Raw genomic sequence first — 24,394 nt, forward strand, 5'->3', positions numbered from 1 at the left:
GGACCCTTGGGCTTTGTGCATAATAGATGTTTGAACAGATCAGAACTCTGTATTGTTTTTGATTAATGAGATTGTTATATTGCAGAAATCTGGCAATTTATTGTGTAGGAAAAAAACAATACCCAAACTGTTTGAAAACCAATGTAACTGAGTTGTTCATGCAACATTGTATTAATTTGATTGTAATATGATAATCCCTCCATCTTATGGAATTCATGCAAGCAAATTTAATTAAATGTTTGATAGCCAAAACTTGAGTATGGAATTTTATGATTTTATAATCTAAACTCAATGAAAGTTTAGAAAAACAAACATGTTAGAACAAATTATTCATAAATTGATCTGTTCCCCCCGCCCTTAAACTATTTATAGCACCTGTTTAAACAGTTGTTGTATATTTAAATGTTTCAAAGTTTATTAGATTTTAAAACTTAATGGATGTGCATTTTTGAGTGCACTTAAAGATCTTCTTGTTGAAGTTGAAATTTTAAAAGTAAATAAAAGAAATTTAGTGAGTATTTCTTTACCGGGGTACTTCAGAAATATAACCTGTGCTTTAGTATTAATATTACATGTTAGGATTACCTGTCCATAAGATATTACTGGAGTCTAATGCAGTTCTTAGCACCAGTAGGTGAGGTGGTTTTGGCCTCAGGATTTGCTTTAAGTTTTTAACATCCGAGGTTAGCCAAAATCATCTTTCCTGTTTTGGTGATGACCTAAACTGTGTTGGTGCGCCATAAAACCATGCAAACAAAAAGAAAAAAACAAAATTATATTTAGTAGGAATTCTCCAGTATTATATTAGTTTTGTAATGGGATTTTCTATGGCTTTGTGAAGCCATAGTGCTCATGAATAATCATAATGATGGTAGGATTCAGATGCCAGTGTAACTTATGCTTATTTTATTCTGGTTATGTACTATCACTATATTGAGAACATCATATCACATACAGGACAGATATACTTCTGGGAGTTCTGGAACTGCTAATGTTGTTATAGTTAACAGGATGAGCCTGATTGTGAAACATATTAACATATGTCCATAATATCTACCAGAGCTTCAGTATCATAATGTTTCATTATCCAAATATGAACATAAGTACAGAAATATAGGCGTATATTAGGTTGCACATGATCTTTTAAGGTAGGGCTCAAGGATCAAGAAATTGAATATGCCCAACTTTAGACAAAGAAAATTTAATCAGAACTGTTGTAAACATAACAGGATGGGAAGTGAACAAGTGAATATGTTCAGTCATAAAGATAATTCTTAGAGATTTAAAAAGTGTTAATAATCATAACAGTGTTGTAAACTTAACGCTTAGAGAGTTAAAAGTGTGAATATGTTCTTAACTTTAGGCCAAGAGAGTTAAAAGTGTGATGCATGTTAACTTAACTTAAGGCTTAAAGAGTTAAAAGTGTGAATGTGTTCTTAACATTAGGCTTAGTGACTTGAAAGTGTGAAGGTCCTGTTAATTTCAGACATAGTAAAAAGTGTTCATGTGTTCTTTTACTTCATACATAGACAGCTGAAGGTGTGAATATGGCTTCTTAAGAGCTAGAGAGTGTGCATTGTCTCACAATGTTGAAGCTGGAATATTACATGAATAATTTTTTACAGTTTGTGTATTTTAATGTATAATATTATACTTAATTTGAGCAATATTATCTATTTTCAGGATAAAGCTGAGAATTTCGTGCAGGCAGCCCTGTTTTGTGCCTCAGAGGAGGGTAATGTACAAGGCATCAAAAGTCTCACAGATATGGCTCAGAAAATTGATCTTACAACAGCTAATAGGGTAGGTCACATGACATCACATGATGTCATAATTATGTTATAAGTTTTTGATTTCATTGGTTGAGACTGATTTGGTTAACATTGTTTGGTGAAGTTGATCACAATTTTGTGAGTTCTGGTATTACTATTCTGTCCAGTACAAATCATGAATGTTGAAGGTCCTTGTAAGATACCTTGCAACATTCTGAAAGAGGACTTCTGTCATTTGAAATTTAAGTCTGCTGATTGAGAACTCCTTGCTTTCATTGCACTTGTTTCACTGCCAGGATTGTGGTTATTTATAATATTCGGAAGCTTATAGAAAGTTGTTTCTACTGTAAAAAAAACTGTGTGGAGGTATTAAGGTGAGCAATACAGGGTTACAATGGCCATCTTGTTTTATTAACTTTTTATAACATTAAAATACCTGAATAGTTAATCATTAATTTTACGGACCAGACAAGATTGGTAATACATCAATGTTTGTGACACAACTGACAGCTCTAACATGTATTTTAATGTACAAATTATCACCTGTACACTCCCTTTTTGATCAATGAATAATTAGCTAATCTGACATGAATATTATAATATATAATATATATTCAAGGTGTATATCTTTCAAGAGAAGTGAGCAATTTATTACATATAAACTACAATGTACTGTTAAAATTTAAGTGACATTAACTACATTGTTTTTCTGCAGGCTTAATGGGCAGGGCAAGATAAAAAAGAATATTTTTTTTGCAATTAGTAATTTTGTAGCATTGGGTTGTTTCCAAACAGCCAGTTAAATAGGAACTCAACTTAGGTCCAAAAGCATAGATCAACTGGGATACTTGAAACATAAATTATACAAGAGATATAAAGAAATTAACTCTAGAAATGAAATTGAAAAATGTTTTTTTCATGTGATTGTAAGTCCGATTTATGTTATCTTTTGGTCATTTTGCAGAAATAAAATGATATTATTCTGGAGAAACAATGAGTGCAAATAATATGAAATTTTGCATGTAAGTTTTTGGTCCAGACATCATGGACATGCATCAAACTAAAGACAAGTCTTGAAGAAAAAAAATATTTCTTGTCCCACCATGTCTATAAAACTCAGTCCCTTAAATTGTGAAATATTTTATGATCAAATTTTCTTGGGACACATTTCTTCGTATGTTGCTACAAATTACTGTCCTTATTTCCGTTTATTATTTGCATGTTGTTTTTTCTTAAACTAAAATGCATTTGTTAACTTTGACTAGATTGGTTTATGATTACATTGGAACCTCACTATATCTTTTTCAGCATGGTGAAACTGCAGTGCATATGGCTGCAAGTGGAGGTCATACAGAGGTCATAAAATTCCTGAACTCTAAAGAGGTTGATATTGGTGCTCTAGACAAGGTCAGTTGAGCTATTATTAGAACAGACACGCTTGCCAGGGTAACATGCTTGTATAACACCCCTGCAAAGACTGAACTTCATTTTATGACACTTTATATCCTACTGTATACAGTCAAAAACGTTTTATGCATCCAAATAAAATATTTTCGTTACCAATCAGATATGATTTATATCTCTCATCTATAGTCGAATATGCTGTCCTATTTTTTAAAAGATACATATATTATATTACCCTTTCACATATAGAATATCAGCTTTCATTTGCTATTTGATGAATATCAGCCTATTCCATAGATTGACACAACTTAAAGGTCAAAGTGTGATGTTTATATTAGGGTAATGTAATATCACAGTAATGTTGTCAAGTATGTGATAAATGTGTATATTTTATGAGTGTATTATTTCAGCATGGTGACAGTGCAGTTTACTGGGCAGCAAGGCAAGGTCATGTAGAGGTCATTAAGTACCTATATGATGAGGGCATCCCCTTAGATACACAAAATAAGGTAAATATCATGCAATACTATGATAAATATGAGATAAGTAGATTGACAATGTTATCCGAATTTATATAACCTATATATGGAGGCTGTACCTTAACCATGTTTATAAAATTAAATGACATCAGCTAATGAGAATGGCCTTCGGATACTACTTATTTGTATAAATACACAAAGGGATTGCTTGGAGGTACTACTTCACAAGTGTACATTCTAGACTTAAAAACCATTGAAACAATGACTTTGAGTGTAAAATTTCAGAAGCATATAATTATGTTACAGGGTATAAAGCTATATCTAATGCATTTTTCTTATAGAAACTATTAACAGTAAAATTGTTCTGATAATCTTATGGTTGATTCTCCAAAGAATTGTAACATAGAATGTCTCTGTTATTTAACATACATGACATTGTAAAAAAAGATTAAAATGTTTCGGAACAAAATATTTTGCTGCTGTTGTAAGTAGGGCATTAACTGTTTAGCAATGATTTTGTGCATGTGCATTTGCTCTTAAAGAGATTTTCATATATTTTCTTTCATGGAAATATTCTTTTTCAAAATTAAGATAAGTTTTTAAGCACATATATAACTTGATGCACTTAATTGGGTTGTATTTCAAAAGCAGTCCGCATATATTGAAAAAGGATATACTTGTTCCAGGTATATATATTAATATACATGTCTGCTTGTTCCAAAGAAAAAAAAGTATACTTGTAAAAAATTCTGTAAGTCAAACCAACTAAAAGCTAAGGAATTTCCTTTTACTTGATTATATCTGAGGTTAAGAGATGAATGTGGCAAATCATTAATTAATGGATGAGATCTTTTATCTACCAGATACTTGACTTGCTATCATCCTGATGATGGGAGATAATGTATTGATTTATAACATTTGCTATATTATCTCATTACCCATAATGCATTTCTCAATTACCCGTAATGCATTTCTCATATTTAACACTTACAGGGTATCTGGTTTGTTGGGGGAATGGAAACTAAGATATGATAAATACAGTCGAAACTGTGTATAAGTCCAGTCCTAGGTGATGGTATAGTGGACTCTCGACAAAGGTGGTCCCATTTTTAAGATGCAATTGATCTATATATAGATGCTTGTTTTTTGAAAAATGGAAAAAAGTACTCTTCTGGTCAATGCAGGTGTCTCTCAACTAAGAAATATTCAATAGAAATTAAAGAAATCTGGGTCATGGTTGAAAGTCGCTGACAAATACCCAGAAATGTAACATTGATTTTCACTTAGTTATCCCCCGTTACATGTTTAATAAATCACTGCATTATCCAGAATTTAATTTTATATCAACATTAATGGGTATAAAACTAAACTTAATGAAATACTTTAATGAAATAATTATGTAAACACTAAAATTGTGTTGTCTTCATATAGAAGATTCTGATAGACCTTTAATTTAGATGAGCATTCTCTCAGCTTTCTGTTTGTTTATTTTAAGTTTATCTTAAATACAGGCTTATGTTTTTGTATGTTTATTTGAAGTTTATTTTAAATACATGTTTGTCTTTTTGTGTATTTTCAGTCTGGTGAAACAGCAGCCCATGTTGCAGCGAGATATGGCCACTTACAAGTTATTGATTTCTTGGCATCGACAAAAGTAAACCTGAATGTACAAGACAATGTGAGTTATCTTTTCTTGCCTTCTGATTAATTTACTGTGTGTTGATTCAAACTTATATATAAACCATATAGTGTTCAATTAATATAGCTTACACATTTAGATTTTTTTCTATATGATAACTTCAGTATAACAGTATATGATGATGGTTTTGTTGGACATAAGGTTGATAATATCCACCCTACCCCAGCACACAGGTCACTGAGTGCAAATTGGTTTTGCGAGTCTGCCTGTCTATAGACAAGTTTGGTTTTGTCCATAACGTTCTCATTCTCTGACCTATAGCCATGCTTATGCTTTATTTTGAAATATATTGCAATATGACCTTGACTCCTGAATGACCTTGATCTTCAAAGTTAAATTTAGAATTCTGATTGCAAACTAAATGAACATGTATTTGTTTTACTTTGCAGCTTGGTGAGACAGCTCTTCACAATGGAGCGTGGCACGGGTTTACGAACATTGTGCACGTGTTATGTAGAGCTGCAGTTAAATTAGATATACAGAATAAAGATGGAGACAGTGCCCTACATTGTGCCGCTGCACGAGGACATGTGGAATGTGTGAAAATCTTACTGGAGGCAGGAATGCCTCTAGACTTAAAGGACAAGGTAACCAGAACAAACAAACAAATCCAGTTATGTTAAAATTTAACCAAAAAAAAAATGTCAGGCCTGAGCATAATTTCATTTACAGAAAATAGCGAAATGAAGAATAAAAATTCTGGTTACTGAACTTTTTAAAATGAGTATTACTTCTTTTGACAACCATAGAAAAGAATAGAAAGACAAATATGAGATTAAATTTTAGGGACACTACCAATTGGTTGTTGAAATTTGTCTCAAGGTTATTTTTCTTCTAAACTTATAAATAAATCTAGAACATTTCAAAAACATTTTTAAATAACAGTTTCATATGTATGAAATGAAATAACAGAGTTTCTTAAGTATGAAATGAAATAACAGAGTTTCTTAAGTATGAAATGAAATAACAGAGTTTCTTAAGTATGAAATAACAGAGTTTCTTAAGTATGAAATGAAATAACAGAGTTTCTTAAGTATGAAATGAAATAACAGAGTTTCTTAAGTATGAATAGGTTTTGAAACAGTGAATTTTCATGTCACTTTAACAAAGGTATCACAAATCAATACTGTACAAGTTTAGTGTGCAAAAACGGCATGCATTTTGAAAAAAATATATATGTAATAAAAAGAAATGTAATAAAGGAAATACGAGGTATGTTCAAAAAGTTCGTGGATTTTTGCTGTCATTTTTTACTTGGTTTATAAAAACACCCTTAGTGGATATGAATCGAAAGAGTGTCTTTATTTCTAAAAGTAAGATTTACTTTTATTGTTAACTTTTATTTCCTTTACGAGTTATGTGCACTTTAATAACCATGGCAACGCAACATCGGCGCACGCCGAAATTTTCATATAATGTTTAAATATAAACAAGTGTTGAAACAAACTGATTGATTGTTTTATGAAATAAAATACAAGTAATCATCTATTAATAATTAAATTACATAAATCTGAAATTTGACGTCGTTTGGACGTTGAATAGCTGAAGAAACCGGTTTTGAGCAGCAGTAGACAGACTGGTAAGTTGGGAAGTATAAAGCCCGTTTAAAAACTAGAAATTCGTTCTTTCGGAAATTTTTACCAATAAATGTGGGATACTCCTTCATATTTTTTTAAGGTGATTAAATTAACAAAGAACAATGAGTTGGCGAGCAAGTCTCTTGGTTTCAGGTCGCGCAAGCGATTCAAATACGGCAAATACATACTCACAGACAGAAAGGGCGTCGGATATTTTTTAGCGGCAAATTGTTCGGACAATTGTAACGTCAATTGCAAAAGATCTACAGAGGTTCAGACATTATGAAAGTTTGGCGAGATGTCCAACATGTTTAATTTCTGCATCAGGCCTATGCATTTAATTGTGACAAAACAATTTAATTTAATGAAAATAATAGTTTATTTCCTTCATCAGGATAAATGCGTATTAACAATAAATAACTGTAGTTATTATTTGTATTACGTGTATTTACCCTGGTCCGTTTGAGAATTAATGCTAGCCGGTGTTAAGTAGATTTACCGCATAGAATAATTGTCAGTTGATAAAATATTTTTCTTTATCATTGATAATCATATTGTTCAAAGATCGGACGAGGGCGGTTTCAAAGAGATACTATAAATCAACATTGAATTAACTTAATAACACTGTCCGTTAAGTGTCTAAATTACTCAAAAATCCCGATAAATAGCGGAAAGTATGCGGTACTCGGACCTTTATACAGGAGAATGGAGCAAAAAGATGTCCACTTTATACCTTGGGTCATCATCACAAACAGAAATATGGTTTTTGTGTATGATCCGCAGATATTAAACACTAAAAAGTGTACTTTCAGAAACAATAACGCTGGTAAAATGTTTCATTTATATTGCGACGTCACGAACGTCATTTTGTTTCATCATCAGCGTGCGCCGGATTGTGCACCCCTTGTGATTTGTAACTGTCACAGAATTTTTATTTGTAAACATATTGTATTGATTTTTTCACTGTTTATTAAGGACATGTTTTCATATATGTCTCTTGTAAAATCATATACGCAAATTAAAAGATGTGAACAGTAGAGCCGCAGTCCACGAACTTTTTGAACAGCCCTCGTATATTATTTCAGCGTGGATGTACAGCTCTATATTTAGCATGTAATCGTCAGCATACACCCATTGCCCTCATGCTGTTACATTCTGGGTGCCGTATGGATGATATCATTCAGGTACACAGCATAATTATTGTCATTCTTAATTCATAGTACTTTTGTACATAAAAACTTACCTTCAGTCAGTGAATTTTAAATAGTTTATCTATAAACTAAATGCTCTAGACATGTAAAACCAGCCACAGATGTGTACTTTCTGCAAGAATGACGATGGTTATTAAAATTGAATTTAACATGGCATATTGAACTTAATCAAATTTATTATTTCGTATCCTAAAATTGTTGTGAGGCTCTATGAAATTGCTTTATGAAATTTAGTATAAATCATTACCTTTGCCTTTGAAAGATGGGAGAAATTGAGCCCAGTGAAAAGAGCATCATAAATATAATTTAGATCATGTGATACTGATCTGGGTTCACATTTTATTCCTGCAATCATGTATGTTGACATTTACCTATTAGTTGTTTTCTTTACAAACATTTACTGAATCAAAAGATCTAAATTCTTAAATCATTTCATTATGTCAGATTTACCCATGATTCATCTTTACATTACAGGACGCCGGTGAATATACTTTACACTGTGCAATACGTGAAGGGCTGTCCACTGTTGTTCAAACCATGTGTGCATTTGGCTGTAAAGTTGATGTGTTAACCAAGGTCAGTACTGGATATGTTTATATATGCATGTAGTTATGTTCAATTGTAATGAAAGCTTGAAGCTCATTTGAACCAACTTTCATGTCCATTTCCTGGATTTAACTAGTATTGCACTCTGACAAGGCAACAAGGTTGTGACCCCATTAGGGCTTGAACTCAAGAGTCCTTAAGACTAGAGGCAGATGCCATTATCTCGAGCCACTGTCACCTTTCAATTTATTTCTAGACAAAAGTAACACAGATAGTCAATTTCCTGTTTCAAGACTTATTGCTTTAGCTAGCCAGAGATTAAAAACTTAAGTATAAAAGATTATTAATTTGAAAATTAGATTTAAGAGGTATTAGGGATGATCTTATGATGTCCAGATATTAATAACTGTAATTAGAGCACTGCTAAATTATTACAGGAATTAATGAAGCAATTATTGTCCATTAGAAATAATTTATCTTTGCTATTTCTTATTAAAAAATGGGATTAAGAAGTATCTACCTCTTGGTTGTTTTTTGATATTGACCTGGGTTTAGCTTATAAAATATATCTTGTAATTTCAGGAGACAAATGTAACACCACTACATGTTGCCAGTAAATGTGGTTATATTGAAATAGTACGATGTCTGTTACTATCTGGTGCACAGTCGTATCTTAACAAGGTATCTACACATAACATTTACATCTATTTCATACTAGTATTATTCTTGGTTAGAATTTCACATAGAATCAAAGGGGGACAACTGTATTAACACAGCAATATGAAACTACGTAAGGGTTGTGTAATGTTATACTTGTATTTGGATATAGCTTACTAGTTGTACCAGCATCCACTTGTGCCTAAAATATTTCACTCCATCATAGAGATAGTATCTGACATATTCTTTCTCCAGTAAGGTTTGAAAGTTGCTATTTAATATTTACTAAATTACAGTCTTGGTGTGACTTTAAACCCAGCCATAATAAAATAAGACATTTGAAATTTTGTTTGAAGTCTCATCCTGTATTGACATATACATGTATTATGTTACAGGATGGAGTCTCACCAGAGATTATGGCATTGGCAGAGGGGTACACGGATATAGCTGACCTTCTTAACAGAGTTAGAGGGGTAAGATATTCCATGTTTATACCAATAATATGGTTGAATTTTCTCAAGAATATGGTTGAATTTTCTCAAGATAAGGTTGAGTTATCTCAAGGAATATGGTTATATTATCTCAATATATGGTTGAATTATCTCAAGAATACAGTTGAATTATCTCAAGAAAATGGTTGAATTATCTCAAGAATACAGTTGAATTATCTCAAGAAAATGGTTGAGTTATCGCAAGAATACGGTTGAGTTATCTCAAGAATATGGTTGAATTCTCTCAAGAATATGGTTGAATTATCTCAAGAAAATGGTTGAATTATCTCAAGAATACAGTTGAATTATCTCAAGAAAATGGTTGAGTTATTGCAAGAATACGGTTGAGTTATCTCAAGAATATGGTTGAATTATCTCAAGGATATAGTTGAATTATCTCAAGATATGGTTGAATTATCTCAAGAATACAGTTGAATTATCTCAAGAAAACGGTTGAATTATCTCAAGAATACAGTTGAATTATCTCAAGAAAATGGTTGAATTATCTCAAGAATATGGTTGAAATATTTTTAAGAAATGGTTGAATTATTTCAAGAATATGGTTGAATTATCTCATGGATATGGTTGAATTATCTCAAGAATACAGTTGAATTATCTACGGTTGAATTATCTCAAGAATACGGTTGAATTATCTCAAGAATATGGTTGAATTATCTCAAGATATGGTTAAATTATCTCAAGAATACAGTTGAATTATCTCAAGAATATGGTTGAATTATGTCAATGAAGAATATTATGAGATATATGTTGGATTTTTTTTGTTTCAGCTTGGATAATTTATAAATATTAAGCACTTTAAAGTAATGCAGTTTTGCAAACTTAAATCTAAATCTTAAACTTAGATGAATTTTTTCAGAAAATATGTTTTAAATCTTTTTGGAGGGAAAATAAAATCTCTTGATTTTCATATCTATCTAGAGTCAGAATTTGTTAAAATTCTGGCATATCTTTTAAAGATCAAGTCCTGTTTTTTTATAATGTTTTGTGATAAATGAGCATGTTTTAACCTCTTTTGTTCATGTGGCCAGGATCGGGGAGAGACATATATCAAACAGTTAATGATGTCATCACTGCCGCTACCTCAGGTCAAGGTCAAAGTCCTCGGCTCCACCGGTGTCGGAAAAACTACGCTTATCGAGACCTTGAAGTGTGGTCTATTAAGTAGTTTCTTCAGGAGGTCACGGCTGAGCAGTTCTAGTGCAAACCCTGGCCATAGCTCCAAGTCTAAAGGTCAGTATCTTTGGAAAATATGGATTCAGTAAAAAATTATGAGGTTTGAAAAGATCAGTTTCTGTTTATAAATTTTTTCAATGACTTACAGAATGTAACTTATTATGTGCATTATTGTTTGGTATTGAAATGAAACTGAACTAGGACTAATGAAATTTCTTGTGTTTACTAATGTAACTTTCTTTTATGACATAGTTTACAGGGCTTTTTAGAATACATGTACAGTCAAACGTGTATTAAGCGACCGGGCAAGGGAAACACCAAAAACGGTCGCTTAATGAAACGGTCTCTTAAGACAGTCAGCATGATATAAAAGTCAAAATTTATAAATGACATCTTTTTTATTCGATTGGATTGTTTTTCAACTTCATTTTTATATAAATGTTGAATAATAAGTACGCTCCGACAATCTAAACAGATGCAAATGTAAAAATAACTTTCTGATATTTATTGACAAAACAGTTTTGATCCATTACGTACATGTTTGACATTTTTTCCAGAATTTTTTAACTTCTCCGTTGTTTCTCCTTGTCTCCAACACGAAAACCCTATTAGTGAAGATGTTTTCTGTTGTGCATTTTTTCATTTGAAATAAACAAACTACATCTATTTGTTACGATTAATTTAATGGCTGATCAAGTACAAGGTCAATTCAATGCAGTCTAAATGTCAACAAGCGAAGCGTATACACCATCTCAGTATGGGCGGAGCGTTGCATTGTTTATCCGATATTATTGGATAATACACGTCACGCGTATACTTAACTTCATTTGCACACGCTAAAACGGTATGGGAAATAGAGTTTTTCACACGTTTATTGTTGTGTTTTGATTGCTGACACTTGTGACATAACGAGGTGGCGTTCTCTAAAATCACAATTACTTGACAGGTAAAAGTGGTCGTTTAATGAAAAGATTGATGTCAATTAGGTGACTAATTAGCGGTCGCTGGTCGCGTTGAGCAAAAGTCGCTTAATACATTAAAGATACAGAGAGAAAATGATCAGGGGGAATTTAAAGTGGTCATTTAAGACAAAAGTCGCTTAATACACGTGGTCGCATGGGCAAGTTAGACTGTAGTGATTAATGTTAAAAGTCTTGAAATATATTATATTGTACATTTTCTGTATAAAAATCAGAAATTAAATTATAGGTTGAAATAAAATTAAATTACCATTATTTGCTATGAGTTCCGTGTATAATTGTTATTTCTCTGTTTATTTTAGAAATGAAACCCCGTCTACCCAGACAGTACAGCCTGCCTACACCACTATGTTATTCTGTTGGAAATCCTCAGTACACAAAGGGCATTAATATACAGCACATTAATATAACAGGTAAAATAACAAACACTAATTTCTAATTAGCAATTTTTTCTATTATTAACATATAAATTAATAACTTCCTTCATAGTTGCAGAATGATGTCCATTACAATTGATCTCAGACATTCAGTTTAACGGTCATTTGTCTCTCCCCGCTGATTCAGAAATGGTGTAGATAAAGCAGTCAGTCACTTCCTGAGAAATTGGTAATTACTGGTTAGTTATCCAGGAAAGCATGTGAGGTGGATTGACTGTGGTGATATTACAAAAAAATGGTTGAAATCAGCATTAAAAAAATATATATATATATAAAAAAAATATGTATATATAGAAGAAAGTGGTTGTATGGAAAAAGAGTATTTGATAGTTTTATAAGTATACTTCTCTTGTTTATACTGTTGAACATGAATAAATAAAATAATATATATAAAAAAAGTATGTTTTGGGAAATGCAGAGTACAAAGTTCGTTAATTTTTTTATACGTTTATTTCTGTTAGTGCTTTCAAATATTTTTACATATCTTCAGACAGTAACGTATAATATAATCATAACAAATATAACAATGACGTAACGTTATAAAAGTGCGGGAATTGTTAAAATACGACATTGCGCGGCACATGAAATATTCTTTTACTCTCTATATAAGAAGTATTGAATTGCTACAAAAATACATAGGGTAAATATTTTATAAAGAGAGGTAATAAACACGTATTAAAATTCAAAACATTGACTAATTATAGAAGTAGATGCAACGTTTGCATTACTAATAAATACTTTTTAATATTACTGAGCTAAACGAGTAAAAATATGTCAGAAAATGTGGAAATGGAAAAATATTTACTTATATAAATGTAAAGATCTTGCGATTAAATAAAGGGAGGTAATAAATATGCTTTAAAATTAAACGCATTGACTTATCATAGACGTAAATGCAAAATTTGTATTACTAATAAGTACTTTTTGATATGAATTAGCTAAACGAGTAAAAAATGTCAGAAAGAAAGTAACTTAAAACCATGTGGAAATGTAAAATAATTGTATTTGTTTGTTGTCTATGTAAATTCATTCGTAAGTTTAATTCATTTCTAGTTTGCCCGATATAAAATTGTTGACAATTTGGACAAATAATACTATATATTACATTTTTAGTTATACAGGTCATACTTTGTTTTACCGTGAAATTTTTGCCATTTGTAAACTGAATTGTGTTACCTTCAATAATTGAAGGACATGTCTTACACCTGGTTCTGTTACATTTTGTTACAGATGGAAGGTCCTCTTTCATATCAAATCTGGAGGGTGATAAAATTTGTTTTAAGTTTTTCGATTGTCTTTTACTGTTTATTATTCTTTTCTTTTGTAATATATTCTTCATTCTTTCACTGTTTTGTAGAATTGTTTTACAAGAATTTATAACTGGGAACATGTTTGTATTTCTGGGATTGTGTGTTGAAACAAAAGGGATAACATTATGAGCGGAAGTACGAGTGTCTTGACGATCAGTGATCTTAATGGGTCCCTTAGATATAGCCTGCTCTATTCCATGTTGTATCAGTACATCTGGATAATTCTGTTGTTTTAACTGTAATTTCAATTCTGTTAGACACTTTTCTTGTAAGTCTTTATTTTTCACGATAGTAATGATTCTCGATGCTAAATTGAATGGTATGTTAACTTTAGTATGCTTAGGATGACATGATCTAAAATCTAAATAGTTGTGTGTATCTGTAGGTTTACAGTATAAATCTGTAGAAATGTTATTTCCCCGACTTCAAAACAAGAATATCCAAAAAAGCCATCGCAGTTTCACTTTCATATAATTATATTACAGGTGTTGGAGAGTTAAGCATGTGGGATTTCTCTGGTTACGAACCATATTACATGTTGTACGATCATTTCCTGGGAGAGACGGGCTGTATACATGTAGTCATGTTCAGTTTAATGGATCCATTTGATGAACAAATTGCTCAAGTTTTCTTTTGGCTCAACTTCCTTAAGTCGCGAGTTACACCCCTTTTACCTCTAGGTGAGTTACAACCTGTCATAGATGTTAAGCTATAAGTTTTATAAATATGAATGAATGCAATTGTAAACAGTACAGGTATTAGCAGGGGCGTCCGTGGCCGAGTGGTTAAGGTCGTTGACTTCAAACAACTTGCCCCTCACTGCTGTAGGTTCGAATCCAACAGGGACTTTGGATTCTTTTATGTGAGGAAGCTATCCAGCTAGCTTACAGAACATTGATGGTTCTACTCAGGTGCCCGTTCATGCCATATGTCGCCATTTGTCGGTGTGACGTAAAACCCAATTAAACAATAAAAAACAGGTATTAGCAAAATTGCTAGAAGTTGCCATTCAGCCAGGTGTTTTTTTAAAAAAAAATTAAAAATTGTGAAAAAGACTCCTTCGTTAACAACAGAGTTAATGTCTTTTTTCTTTTAAGACAAATATTTGAATATTGTTTACTCTGCAGGAGCCTACAAACTGGTTTTGAACTTCCTACTTAAAGATAGTACATGTATTTCAATTCTATAAATAGTCAAACCAATAAAAAACATAGTTGATGGCATGTGATGTAGGTGCTCCTATTTGAGGTCTTTAATCGTCCATTTTGTGGTATTAAACCTATGTAAACCTAAGTCATATGCTTGGATAAAAGTTTAATCTTTAAAAGTAAGACAACAATTTCTAAACATTTTCAGGCTATTGTGGACAGCTACCAAATCGTCCCACCGTAATACTCATTGCCTCACATGCGGATAAAGCAGGCTGCTCGAAGAATGCCCGAGGTGAATATGTCAGTCCTGTTGCCAGCAACATCCTGGCTAAAATTCAGCAGAAGTTTCGAAATGACCTTGACATTTTGGAGAGAGTTTTTGTCTTGGATAATCAGGTTGGCATGACGCCAGATATCAAAGCTTTGAAACACCAACTGTATCTGCATAGAGCTCATATCCTCAGGGTAAGAGGTCTAGAATTTTGATGTTTGATAACATTAACAGATCTGATATTGTTATATTTTCCATGGGCAAAGGGAGTACATTAAGTAGTAATTCATGGGCAAAAGGGGTAGTAATTAATAGGCAAAGTGAGCAGTAATTCATGGGCAAAGAGGGTTGTTATTCATAGGAAAAGGGAGTAGTATTTAATGGGCAAAGGGAACAGAATTCATAGGCAAAGGGGACAGTATTTCTTGGCAAAATAGGGGTGATCATGGGCAAAGAGGGTAGTCATTCATGGGTAATGACTTTTTGAGTGCAAAGTTGTTAGTAATTTATGGGCAAAGGGGGTAGTAATTCATTGGCAAAGAGGGTTATAATTCATGGGTAAAGGGGTGTAGTAATTTATGGGCAAAGGGGGTAATGATTCATTGGCAAAGGGTGTTGTAATTTATTGGCAAAAGGGGTAGTAATTTATGGGCTAGTAATGGTGGTTTTACTGACATGTATTCCTGGTATGTGTATTTGAAAGGTATGAACATATTCAGTCTATATTATATTTATAAAGCGTATTATTGGAAGTAAAGCAGCCTTAAACTTGAAAAATTGAATATTACATTGTATGTGTAAACAAAATGATTTATTTTGAAGATATATTTTAAATATGATCTTTTCTTTTTCTGTGCAAATAGTCTGTGGGTAAAAGCAGTGGATTCCTGGAGGCCATGTTGATGACCTTACCGTCATGGAGACGATCATCCTCATCTTACCCTGTGTTGTCATGGCAACAGTTTATAGAGTTTGTGAGGTCAAAGGTCAATCCATTAGTTGGTGAGAACCATATAAAACACCTGGTGGAGCAGCTGCAGATTATCGGAGAGGTTTGTGGTGCATTTATTTAAATTTGATTACAAATGAGAATAGCATTTTAATAAAGATGAAAGGTCAATGTAAATAGGGTTCAATTCCCACACCTCCTTGGTTTCTTGTGTCTATAGCCAAGAAAATAGTGCACTTTTTGTCCATATATCATTATTTTGTCGATCTTTTGATGAGTTATCCATTACAAAACTATTTACCAAAATATATTATGACTTTATTTCGGTAAATATTTTTGTAATGGATAATTGTTCAAAAAGTTTGTTAAATCACAAATGTAAACATTGTCATTGATTTTGACTTTTATTTGGTATTTACAACCTTATAATAATATACTTCCTTAAATATTTTATGAATTTATTCATATTACATATCTTCATTTTATTTTCAGATTGTGTATCTAGAAAAAGACTCTGGAGAAAGTCTTGTAGTATTGAATCCAAAGTGGTTATGTTATGACATTATTGGTAACCTCATATCGCATGAGAAAATTGTACAGTCAAGAATCACCGGTTGTTTCACGGTTGATGAATTTCAAATCATGTATCCAGAGACTGATGCCTTGGACTTGCTCAATGTATTAGAGGCTTTAGAAGTGTGTACACGATGTGAGAATGATGATGAGATCGAATATGAATTCCCGTGTTTAAACTTTGTCGAGACTTTAAACGGCTTATGGCTTCGAGATTTGAAACATTTTGGTAACGCTTTGTACGGTGGTTTACGTATTAAGTCGACAGATAGTTTAGCTCAGTTGAAGCATATATTTCCTCGTATACAAACGCATTTACGTAGAAATATTATACAAGAAGGTGATGACCCAGATTCAGACTTGTATCAGTGGCATCATGGGTCGAAATATTGTTGTGGCGACCTTGAGGGTATGATTAGCATGGATCGCGAAGAACAATTTGTTGAGATTAAAGTAAGAGGACCACCGGAGACTGCGACTGCAATGTTCTACTTTCTCGAAGACTTTGTTAACACGGCCGAGCAGGTGATAAGTCATGTTACTCCAGGCTTGTGTTATGAGAAACATATACTCAGCCCGTCCAATCTTAAGGAACATACAAAAAATCCACACTGTTACACTCCTCAGGATATCTTAATGTCCCAGTTAAATAAATATTCTGTGTTGAAACTGCCAGACGGCAAAAAGGAAAATTACAATGATGTGATGTTTCTCGGCTCGTCGGAAGCTAAGAACGCTGTTTGTTCAGGTTTTGACCTGCCTATTTCCTATCTTCCTATCCATGCCAGACAGAGACTGTGTGAGATTATGGATCCTAACGATCCTCTAGGCAGAGACTGGTGCCTTTTGGCGGTAACTCTAGGACTAGAAACATGTCTTCCATCTCTAGATGCCAATAGTAATAGAACAGAAAGTAAGACCGAACGAACATTAGAAGAATGGTTAAATGTTGAACCTAGTGCTACAATAGGGCAGTTAATCTCTAAATTGCAGGAATTTAACCGGGAGGACGCGGTTGAGGTTTTGTTACATACAACACCACTGTTCCGGACTATGGTGTATGATGAACAGTCGACAGACGAGAGTGCTGTTCCAGGACTCGGTACCGCCTCCACAAACACCCTGTCTAACCTGTCCAGATGACAATCGGAGTAACGCTGTAGGAGAAATTGAAATGATACAGACTTGTAGATTCAATATGCCAGATCCAGGCCTGTTATAAATGCCCCTCTGCAGGTTCTGCAAATTTTTTCTTCACATATATTTATTTCATTTTGCATTTTGATGTTTTGAAATGGTAACATAAATTGAGGTAAAAATTTAGATTAAGACATTAGGTTTATAGAAATGAATTTTTTTTAAACTACTTAACTAATGATATTGTTATTTTTATTATCTTGAAATTTTCTAATTAATCGGCAATATGAAGTAAGATGACCAATAATAAGATGTGTTATTTATATTTTGTAGATTTTTGGTAAATTTTGATAAGAACAGTAGAAAATGATTAAACTGTAATTTTTTGCCATTGTCATTTTACTGGATCAGTGTCTGTTCTAGGGAGTGCAAGTTAGGAATTGAAGCATTTAAATAAAATAGCCAAAAAAAATTCCAAAGATTTCTCCTGGTAAACAACCACGCACATGAAATCCCAGTGAAAGAAGAAAAAAGAAACAATATAATTTAACAGGCTTATCAACAATTCACAACTAGAGATACATTGATTCAGCAGTATTGACGTCAGATTTAACCCTGTGTTTAGAATTAGTGTGCAAATTTAATTGAAACAAATAAATTGCTTGCATAATGCTGAAATAAATTTTTAAAATTCTATTGAAAAATTAAACTTAAATTTTCATTAGACAAAACGAAATTGACACTGGGTATAGTGTGAAATCTTAAACACATACTAAAATCTCCCCACCTTTATTTAAATGGTTCGCAAAAAAATGACATAAATTATGAATTTTGACTCCTAGAATAGACACTGGTGGATTATTTATGACAATTTGTAACAATTTATCATATATATGTAACACACCCAAGTATTATATTACAATCAACCATATTGTATTACACTTTCAAAATTGTTAATATTCTTTTTTGCATTTTTGTTTCCATGGAAAATAGTTGAAGTTTCTAATGGGATTATTATTACACATTCAAGGTAGATTTTGCCAAATATTTCTTGAGTAAGGATATGGTGAGAATAGTATGAGTCTTACATGTTTATAAAGCAGGCTGCTCTTACAATGTCTAAGGTGCATGCATGCCAGGCATAAAAACTTTTACTATATGATACTACAGGATGATTTTCGGAATTTAATGAAAACTTCTGAGTTGGTCATAACAATATACATGTATTTACATTGAAGTATTGAGATAAAAAAATCTATGCATAATAATCGATACACACCAAAAATTTATTTAGTTGTTAAATTATCTGTAAACTGACTACATCAAAAACCAAAATTATAGATTTATATACATGTATAACATTTATGTACTGTCTTTTTTTTTATACAAAATTTCGTGTTTGTTTCCTTTTGACCACCCAGTCCTGCATTTGATTAAGGTACAATATAGAAATTGCTGGAAAGTTTGCTTTATTGAAAAAAAAAAGGCAAAGAAAATTTATTTAATTTAATTTATTATGCCAAAGTAATCACCCAAACTTTTGTAAGAGGACTTTTTCTGATTGTTTGACATAATTTATAGTTGTTTAAAAGGAGTTAAACAAGGGTTTGGTGTGAAACAGCTGTAACTTGTATTAGATAATGTATGAGTTACATCCCTTTTGCACCGATCCATAGAAAAGTTCTCACATGGTAGCAAATGTATATTTTGAGATTATTACATAAGTTGAACAAATTGTATATTACAAGTATCATCCATGTATATATTGATATATTATTTTATTTTTAGTTGATTAATGTATAGGGTAAAATTTTATGTAAATTTTTCTGTCATGGAATATTTTGAAAACTATTTTATTGATGATTACTACTTAATTATATGTATATAGTATATGTCAAATGGGAGAAAATTATTCTGCCATTTTAATGGTACATATTAGTGCTTTGTTGGATAAATATGCCTGTGATTTTGAATGTGTTTTTCATTATGATAATTGTTATGTGTTATCTATAATTATCTCTCTGTAAAATTATCTTATCTTTACATAAATACACAGTATAATACCCGGTGTTGATTTGTACCAGTATTTAAACTACGTCACTTTGCTGTTGAGTGCTCTTTTTTTTCATTTTAGAATATTTGATGTGTAATTGATTCTTGGTTACACTAGTTGTCTCCCTTGAAAAATATAATGTGATTTTTTTTTGGAGTTTGGAGGAAGATGTGGATAACATTAAAATTAAAGCAGATTTATAACCTTTTTGGGGGGAGGGGGGTGGGGTCATTTTTACCTATAAAATGTTATAAATTTACTTATTGATAGTTGATTCTTAAGTATGGATGTTATCCTCCTTGATGAATAAAAATATCTGCCAGTTTAAGAGGAATGTGGATGATATTTATGCGGAAAAAAAAAATGAATATATAATTAATTCTTGATTCAATATGAAGTCTTTATCAATTGAAATAGGAGAACCCCTAAAGTGAAATTAGAATTTTTGAAAAGTTCAGTTTTGAAGAACAATTTTAAGCTACCTTTATGTTGCTAGGTTACCTGTGCATGAATCAGTGCATACCTTTGTGTGTTGTGGGCTTTCCTCACAACTAGTGAAGCTGGCAAGTGGTTTAATGAATTTTTATTAGTGTCAATTTAATCGGTCATCAAATTTAGTTAGCATATTTATTATTGGTTATAATGGTTATTATTGTTAAACAGTTGTTGATTTGAGAATTTATATCTCAAACTATATCTGAATGATAATGATTTACTGCTGATTTCTATAAAAATGTGTTTAAAACCCATAAATTTAGAATAAATAAATGTCAATATACACAATGTTTCTTGTCTATTAATAAATGGGTCTAATTTCTGATGTTTGATATTTGTACTTGGTTGCATTCTTTACTATATAGAAACATTTAACGATGTAACATTTGTAAAATGTTGATGAAAACAAAAGATGAATTGTTTAAGGATACATACGTCCTTTATATGTAATATGTAAGTGATCTGTCTAACATTTTAACACCAATTATAAAAAAAAACAAAAAAACTAGCCTTTCCGCTAATTGACAAAATGATAGTCAGTGAATATGACCAATATTTGATTGATATTTAAGTTTTAATAAAGCCAGCTTTTATGTAACAATTTTGTTGGTATTCCGAATTGGATAAATGACTCATTGTTCAATCAACCTTTAACATGTCCAGTATTTTTCCCCTGTAAGTTTGTGGCTAGACTGAAATAAAACTTATATAGATATATTTTTTCTCACTTTTCAAAATATTCAAGAGTTCGAAATGTTAGTGTCTATAGTGGACTTCATTAGTGAACTTATATAGAAATATAAATAAAAAACAAGCAGTGCAAAATGTTGATATTATGTTAATTTATTTTTATAGTTAGGTCTAAACTAGTGTTCTTTAATATAGAAATTTAGTATTTCTTTGATAAATCTTTAGGTAAAATTCAAATTACACCATTTCCTTCAGTGGAAAAGAAAACACAAAGTCATGAAACCTTTTGTTATAGATCTTTATGTCAATTTTTACGAGTATAGGTCTCAATATTAATGTACCCTAGAATGTATTATTTAGGTTTATCTATGGGTTCAGAATAACCGGGCATTGTATTTTTGTGATCTCACAAATTATAACAAGTATGAGCATGTATATACCATGTAAGTTATAACATTATATTGCCAGTATTGCTAACAAAACACTGTCTTAATTTTGAACATTATTAATGGTGTAAACACTGCACTGTCTCTATCTAGTGTGAACATTAAAGTGTAAACACTGGAATGTCTCTAGTGTGAACATTATAGTGTAAACACTGGAATGTCTATAGTGTTAACATTATTGTGTAAACACTGCACTGTCTCTAGTGTGAACATTATAGTGTAAACACTGCACTGTCTCTAGTGTTAACATTATTGTGTAAACACTGGAATGTCTATAGTGTTAACATTATTGTGTAAACACTGCACTGTCTCTAGTGTGAACATTATAGTGTAAACACTGGAATGTCTATAGTGTTAACATTATTGTGTAAACACTGCACTGTCTCTAGTGTGAACATTATAGTGTAAACACTGCACTGTCTCTAGTGTTAACATTATTGTGTAAACACTGCACTGTCTATAATGTGAACATTATTGTGTAAACACTGCACTGTCTATAGTGTGAACATTATTGTGTAAACACTGCACTGTCTATAGTGTGAACATTATAGTGTAAACACTGCACTGTCTCTAGTGTGAACATTATTGTGTAAACACTGCACTGTCTCTAGTGTGAACATTATAGTGTAAACACTGCACTGTCTATAATGTGAACATTATAGTGTTAACAGTGCACAAAAGTGTATACATTTAAGTGTAAACACTGCACTGTCTCTTGTGTTAACATTATAGTGGAACAGTGCACTGTATATAGGGTGAACATTATAGTCTAAACACTGAATATAAAAGTGTGAACAAAAATGTTAAGTAGGTCATTAATTAGTTTGATTTGACCATTTCACAAACTAATTATGTTCAAACATTTTATGCCAATAATTTGAACACTGCCCTGTGTGTAGTGTATACATAATATAATATAATAATACACAGTGTGAACATTTTATGTAATGTATAGTGAACATTATTAATCTATGTGAGACCAGTAAAAAACCACATTATGATCTTTGTATTAATGTTTGAACATTGTAATTTTGGTTTGAAAATTATTTTGCCTAAAGTTTTAGCATTATAATGACTAGTGTGCCTACTATAAGAAAATTAGTGTGAACATCTTTAGTGTGAATATGACACACAGTCTTAAGTGTGAACATTACATAATATGTAATCAACTCATCTATACCAGTTTGTTGATAATTTTTTGCTACATGTATTTAATCTTGCTCTAAGCGAGTGCTCCAAATTTAAATTAATACAGAAATAAATGTCATCAAATATTTTAACCCAGTCATGTGATTCACTTATGTTTTTTCTCTGAATAATGTATGAATCACTTCACAATACTCTTTCATTACTAATAATAATGCAATATAAGCATGCCTCTAGATTCACGCTAGTTTTTGCAGTCCTCCAGCTTTGTTAAATACAGAGTGTAACTGATTGGTAGTCAAGTGGTCGCTGGTTCGATCCACAGGCAAGGGGAAATTACTCCGGGACAGTTGATCTCGGAATTAAGTCTTAGGGTCGATTGTCTCTCACAGCTAATTTAGAAATTCTGTTGGATTAGTATTCAGTCACTTATGAAGGAATTGGTAATTACTGGTTAGTTATCCAGGAAAGGTGTCTAGGTGGACGTACTGCTAAGATATGATAAAAAATATGTTAAAATCAGTATGTGAAACAGATACATATAGCTCATATCATGATAACAGCAAAGTATTTTATAAATGTTTAGTTGAGTTTTGTCTAAATGTGGAAAGTCTAAATGTATCGAAATTCAAACTACTGGTTATGTTATTCATATTAATCATTACTCTGCTAAAAGGGGCATCCAAGGCTGTGTGGTTAAAGTTGTTGACTTCAAACCACTTGCCTCTCACCGCTGTGGGTTCTAATTCCAAAAGGATGAATTATTTTAACATTTCTTTGCTTTCCAAGAGGCATGTAGCTTTAATTGCTTTAAATTTGAACTTAACTTTTGAAAGAAACTGCCAGATTATAATTTTTATCAAAGGGCATTATCACTAGGGAAAGTTTTTACAGTAAGGAAAGTAAATATATGTATTATAAACCTATATATGTCAACAACAACAAAAAATGTATTTGTTTATTTACGTATTCCACTGAAGTTTCTTCAGAATGATAAAAAAAGAAAATAGAAGTAATGCAGCAGATATCAAAACATGTCATTAATATTTGCTACACAGACACATGTACGTGAAAAAAGTTATAATTGTATTTTATATCACTTAAGATGATGACTTAAAAACTGGTCATTATTGAAACTTGTCAAGGAAGAATATTAATAATAAGTATTGCATATGATGTAAAATGTATGCATTAAAGTTGTCATTATTTTTCCTGCTAATTTGTTTGTTAATGACTGATGTAGGAGGATGACTTTCATTGTAAATCTTCACAACAGATACAAGATAATAGGGCATATTTTCATTGTCTAGTTTCTTATTGTATACATATTGATATGTGAAATATAGCAAAACATTATTATTTGACTAATACTTTATATTCAGATAAAATAGCTAAAATTTTACATGCAGGTACTTTAAGTATAGGTTAGTGTTTAATGATATGTAATAACAAAAATAAATTGGTCAAGGGTGCCGCAGGAGCAAGAACTGCACTGTTGTCCCAGCTGACACGGCTCTTTATATGTTAACGTATTAATAAAAATTGGAACATGTCTAGATTTCTTCACAGTACATACACCTTCCTGTCTCGTTATTGTTTAAACAGATTACGAACAGCCTTGTGGTCCCAGTTGACACTGCTCTTTATATGGTAACATATATAATAAAAAAGAACATTTCTAGATTCCTACACACAGTACCTACATTTATAATTGTTCTGTATATTA

At 31.7% G+C, this 24,394-nt stretch overlaps 1 protein-coding gene across 3 annotated transcripts in view; it reads left to right on the forward strand.

Annotated features, from left to right (window-relative positions):
* LOC132728699 (death-associated protein kinase 1-like) overlaps positions 1-18,640 on the forward strand; it is a gene marked incomplete at its 5' end in the record, with an annotated part of 107,046 nt that extends 88,406 nt beyond the window's left edge. For 2 of the 3 annotated variants that reach the window (XM_060714379.1, XM_060714381.1), the window contains 16 exon segments: positions 1,684-1,803; positions 3,081-3,179; positions 3,587-3,685; positions 5,235-5,333; positions 5,744-5,941; positions 8,017-8,115; positions 8,617-8,718; positions 9,271-9,369; positions 9,741-9,818; positions 10,886-11,087; positions 12,313-12,423; positions 13,678-13,710; positions 14,243-14,437; positions 15,114-15,373; positions 16,043-16,231; positions 16,621-18,640. In XM_060714379.1, coding sequence (XP_060570362.1) covers positions 1,684-1,803; positions 3,081-3,179; positions 3,587-3,685; positions 5,235-5,333; positions 5,744-5,941; positions 8,017-8,115; positions 8,617-8,718; positions 9,271-9,369; positions 9,741-9,818; positions 10,886-11,087; positions 12,313-12,423; positions 13,678-13,710; positions 14,243-14,437; positions 15,114-15,373; positions 16,043-16,231; positions 16,621-17,844 — 3,207 coding nt within the window. 3 annotated transcript variants of the gene reach the window in all.
* Positions 18,641-24,394: the final 5,754 nt, after the last annotated feature.

Source organism: Ruditapes philippinarum, unplaced genomic scaffold (genome assembly GCF_026571515.1).
Source record: "Ruditapes philippinarum isolate M1 unplaced genomic scaffold, ASM2657151v2 ctg4675_1_1_1_1, whole genome shotgun sequence".
In the NCBI taxonomy this organism is placed as follows: Eukaryota; Metazoa; Mollusca; class Bivalvia; order Venerida; family Veneridae; genus Ruditapes; species Ruditapes philippinarum.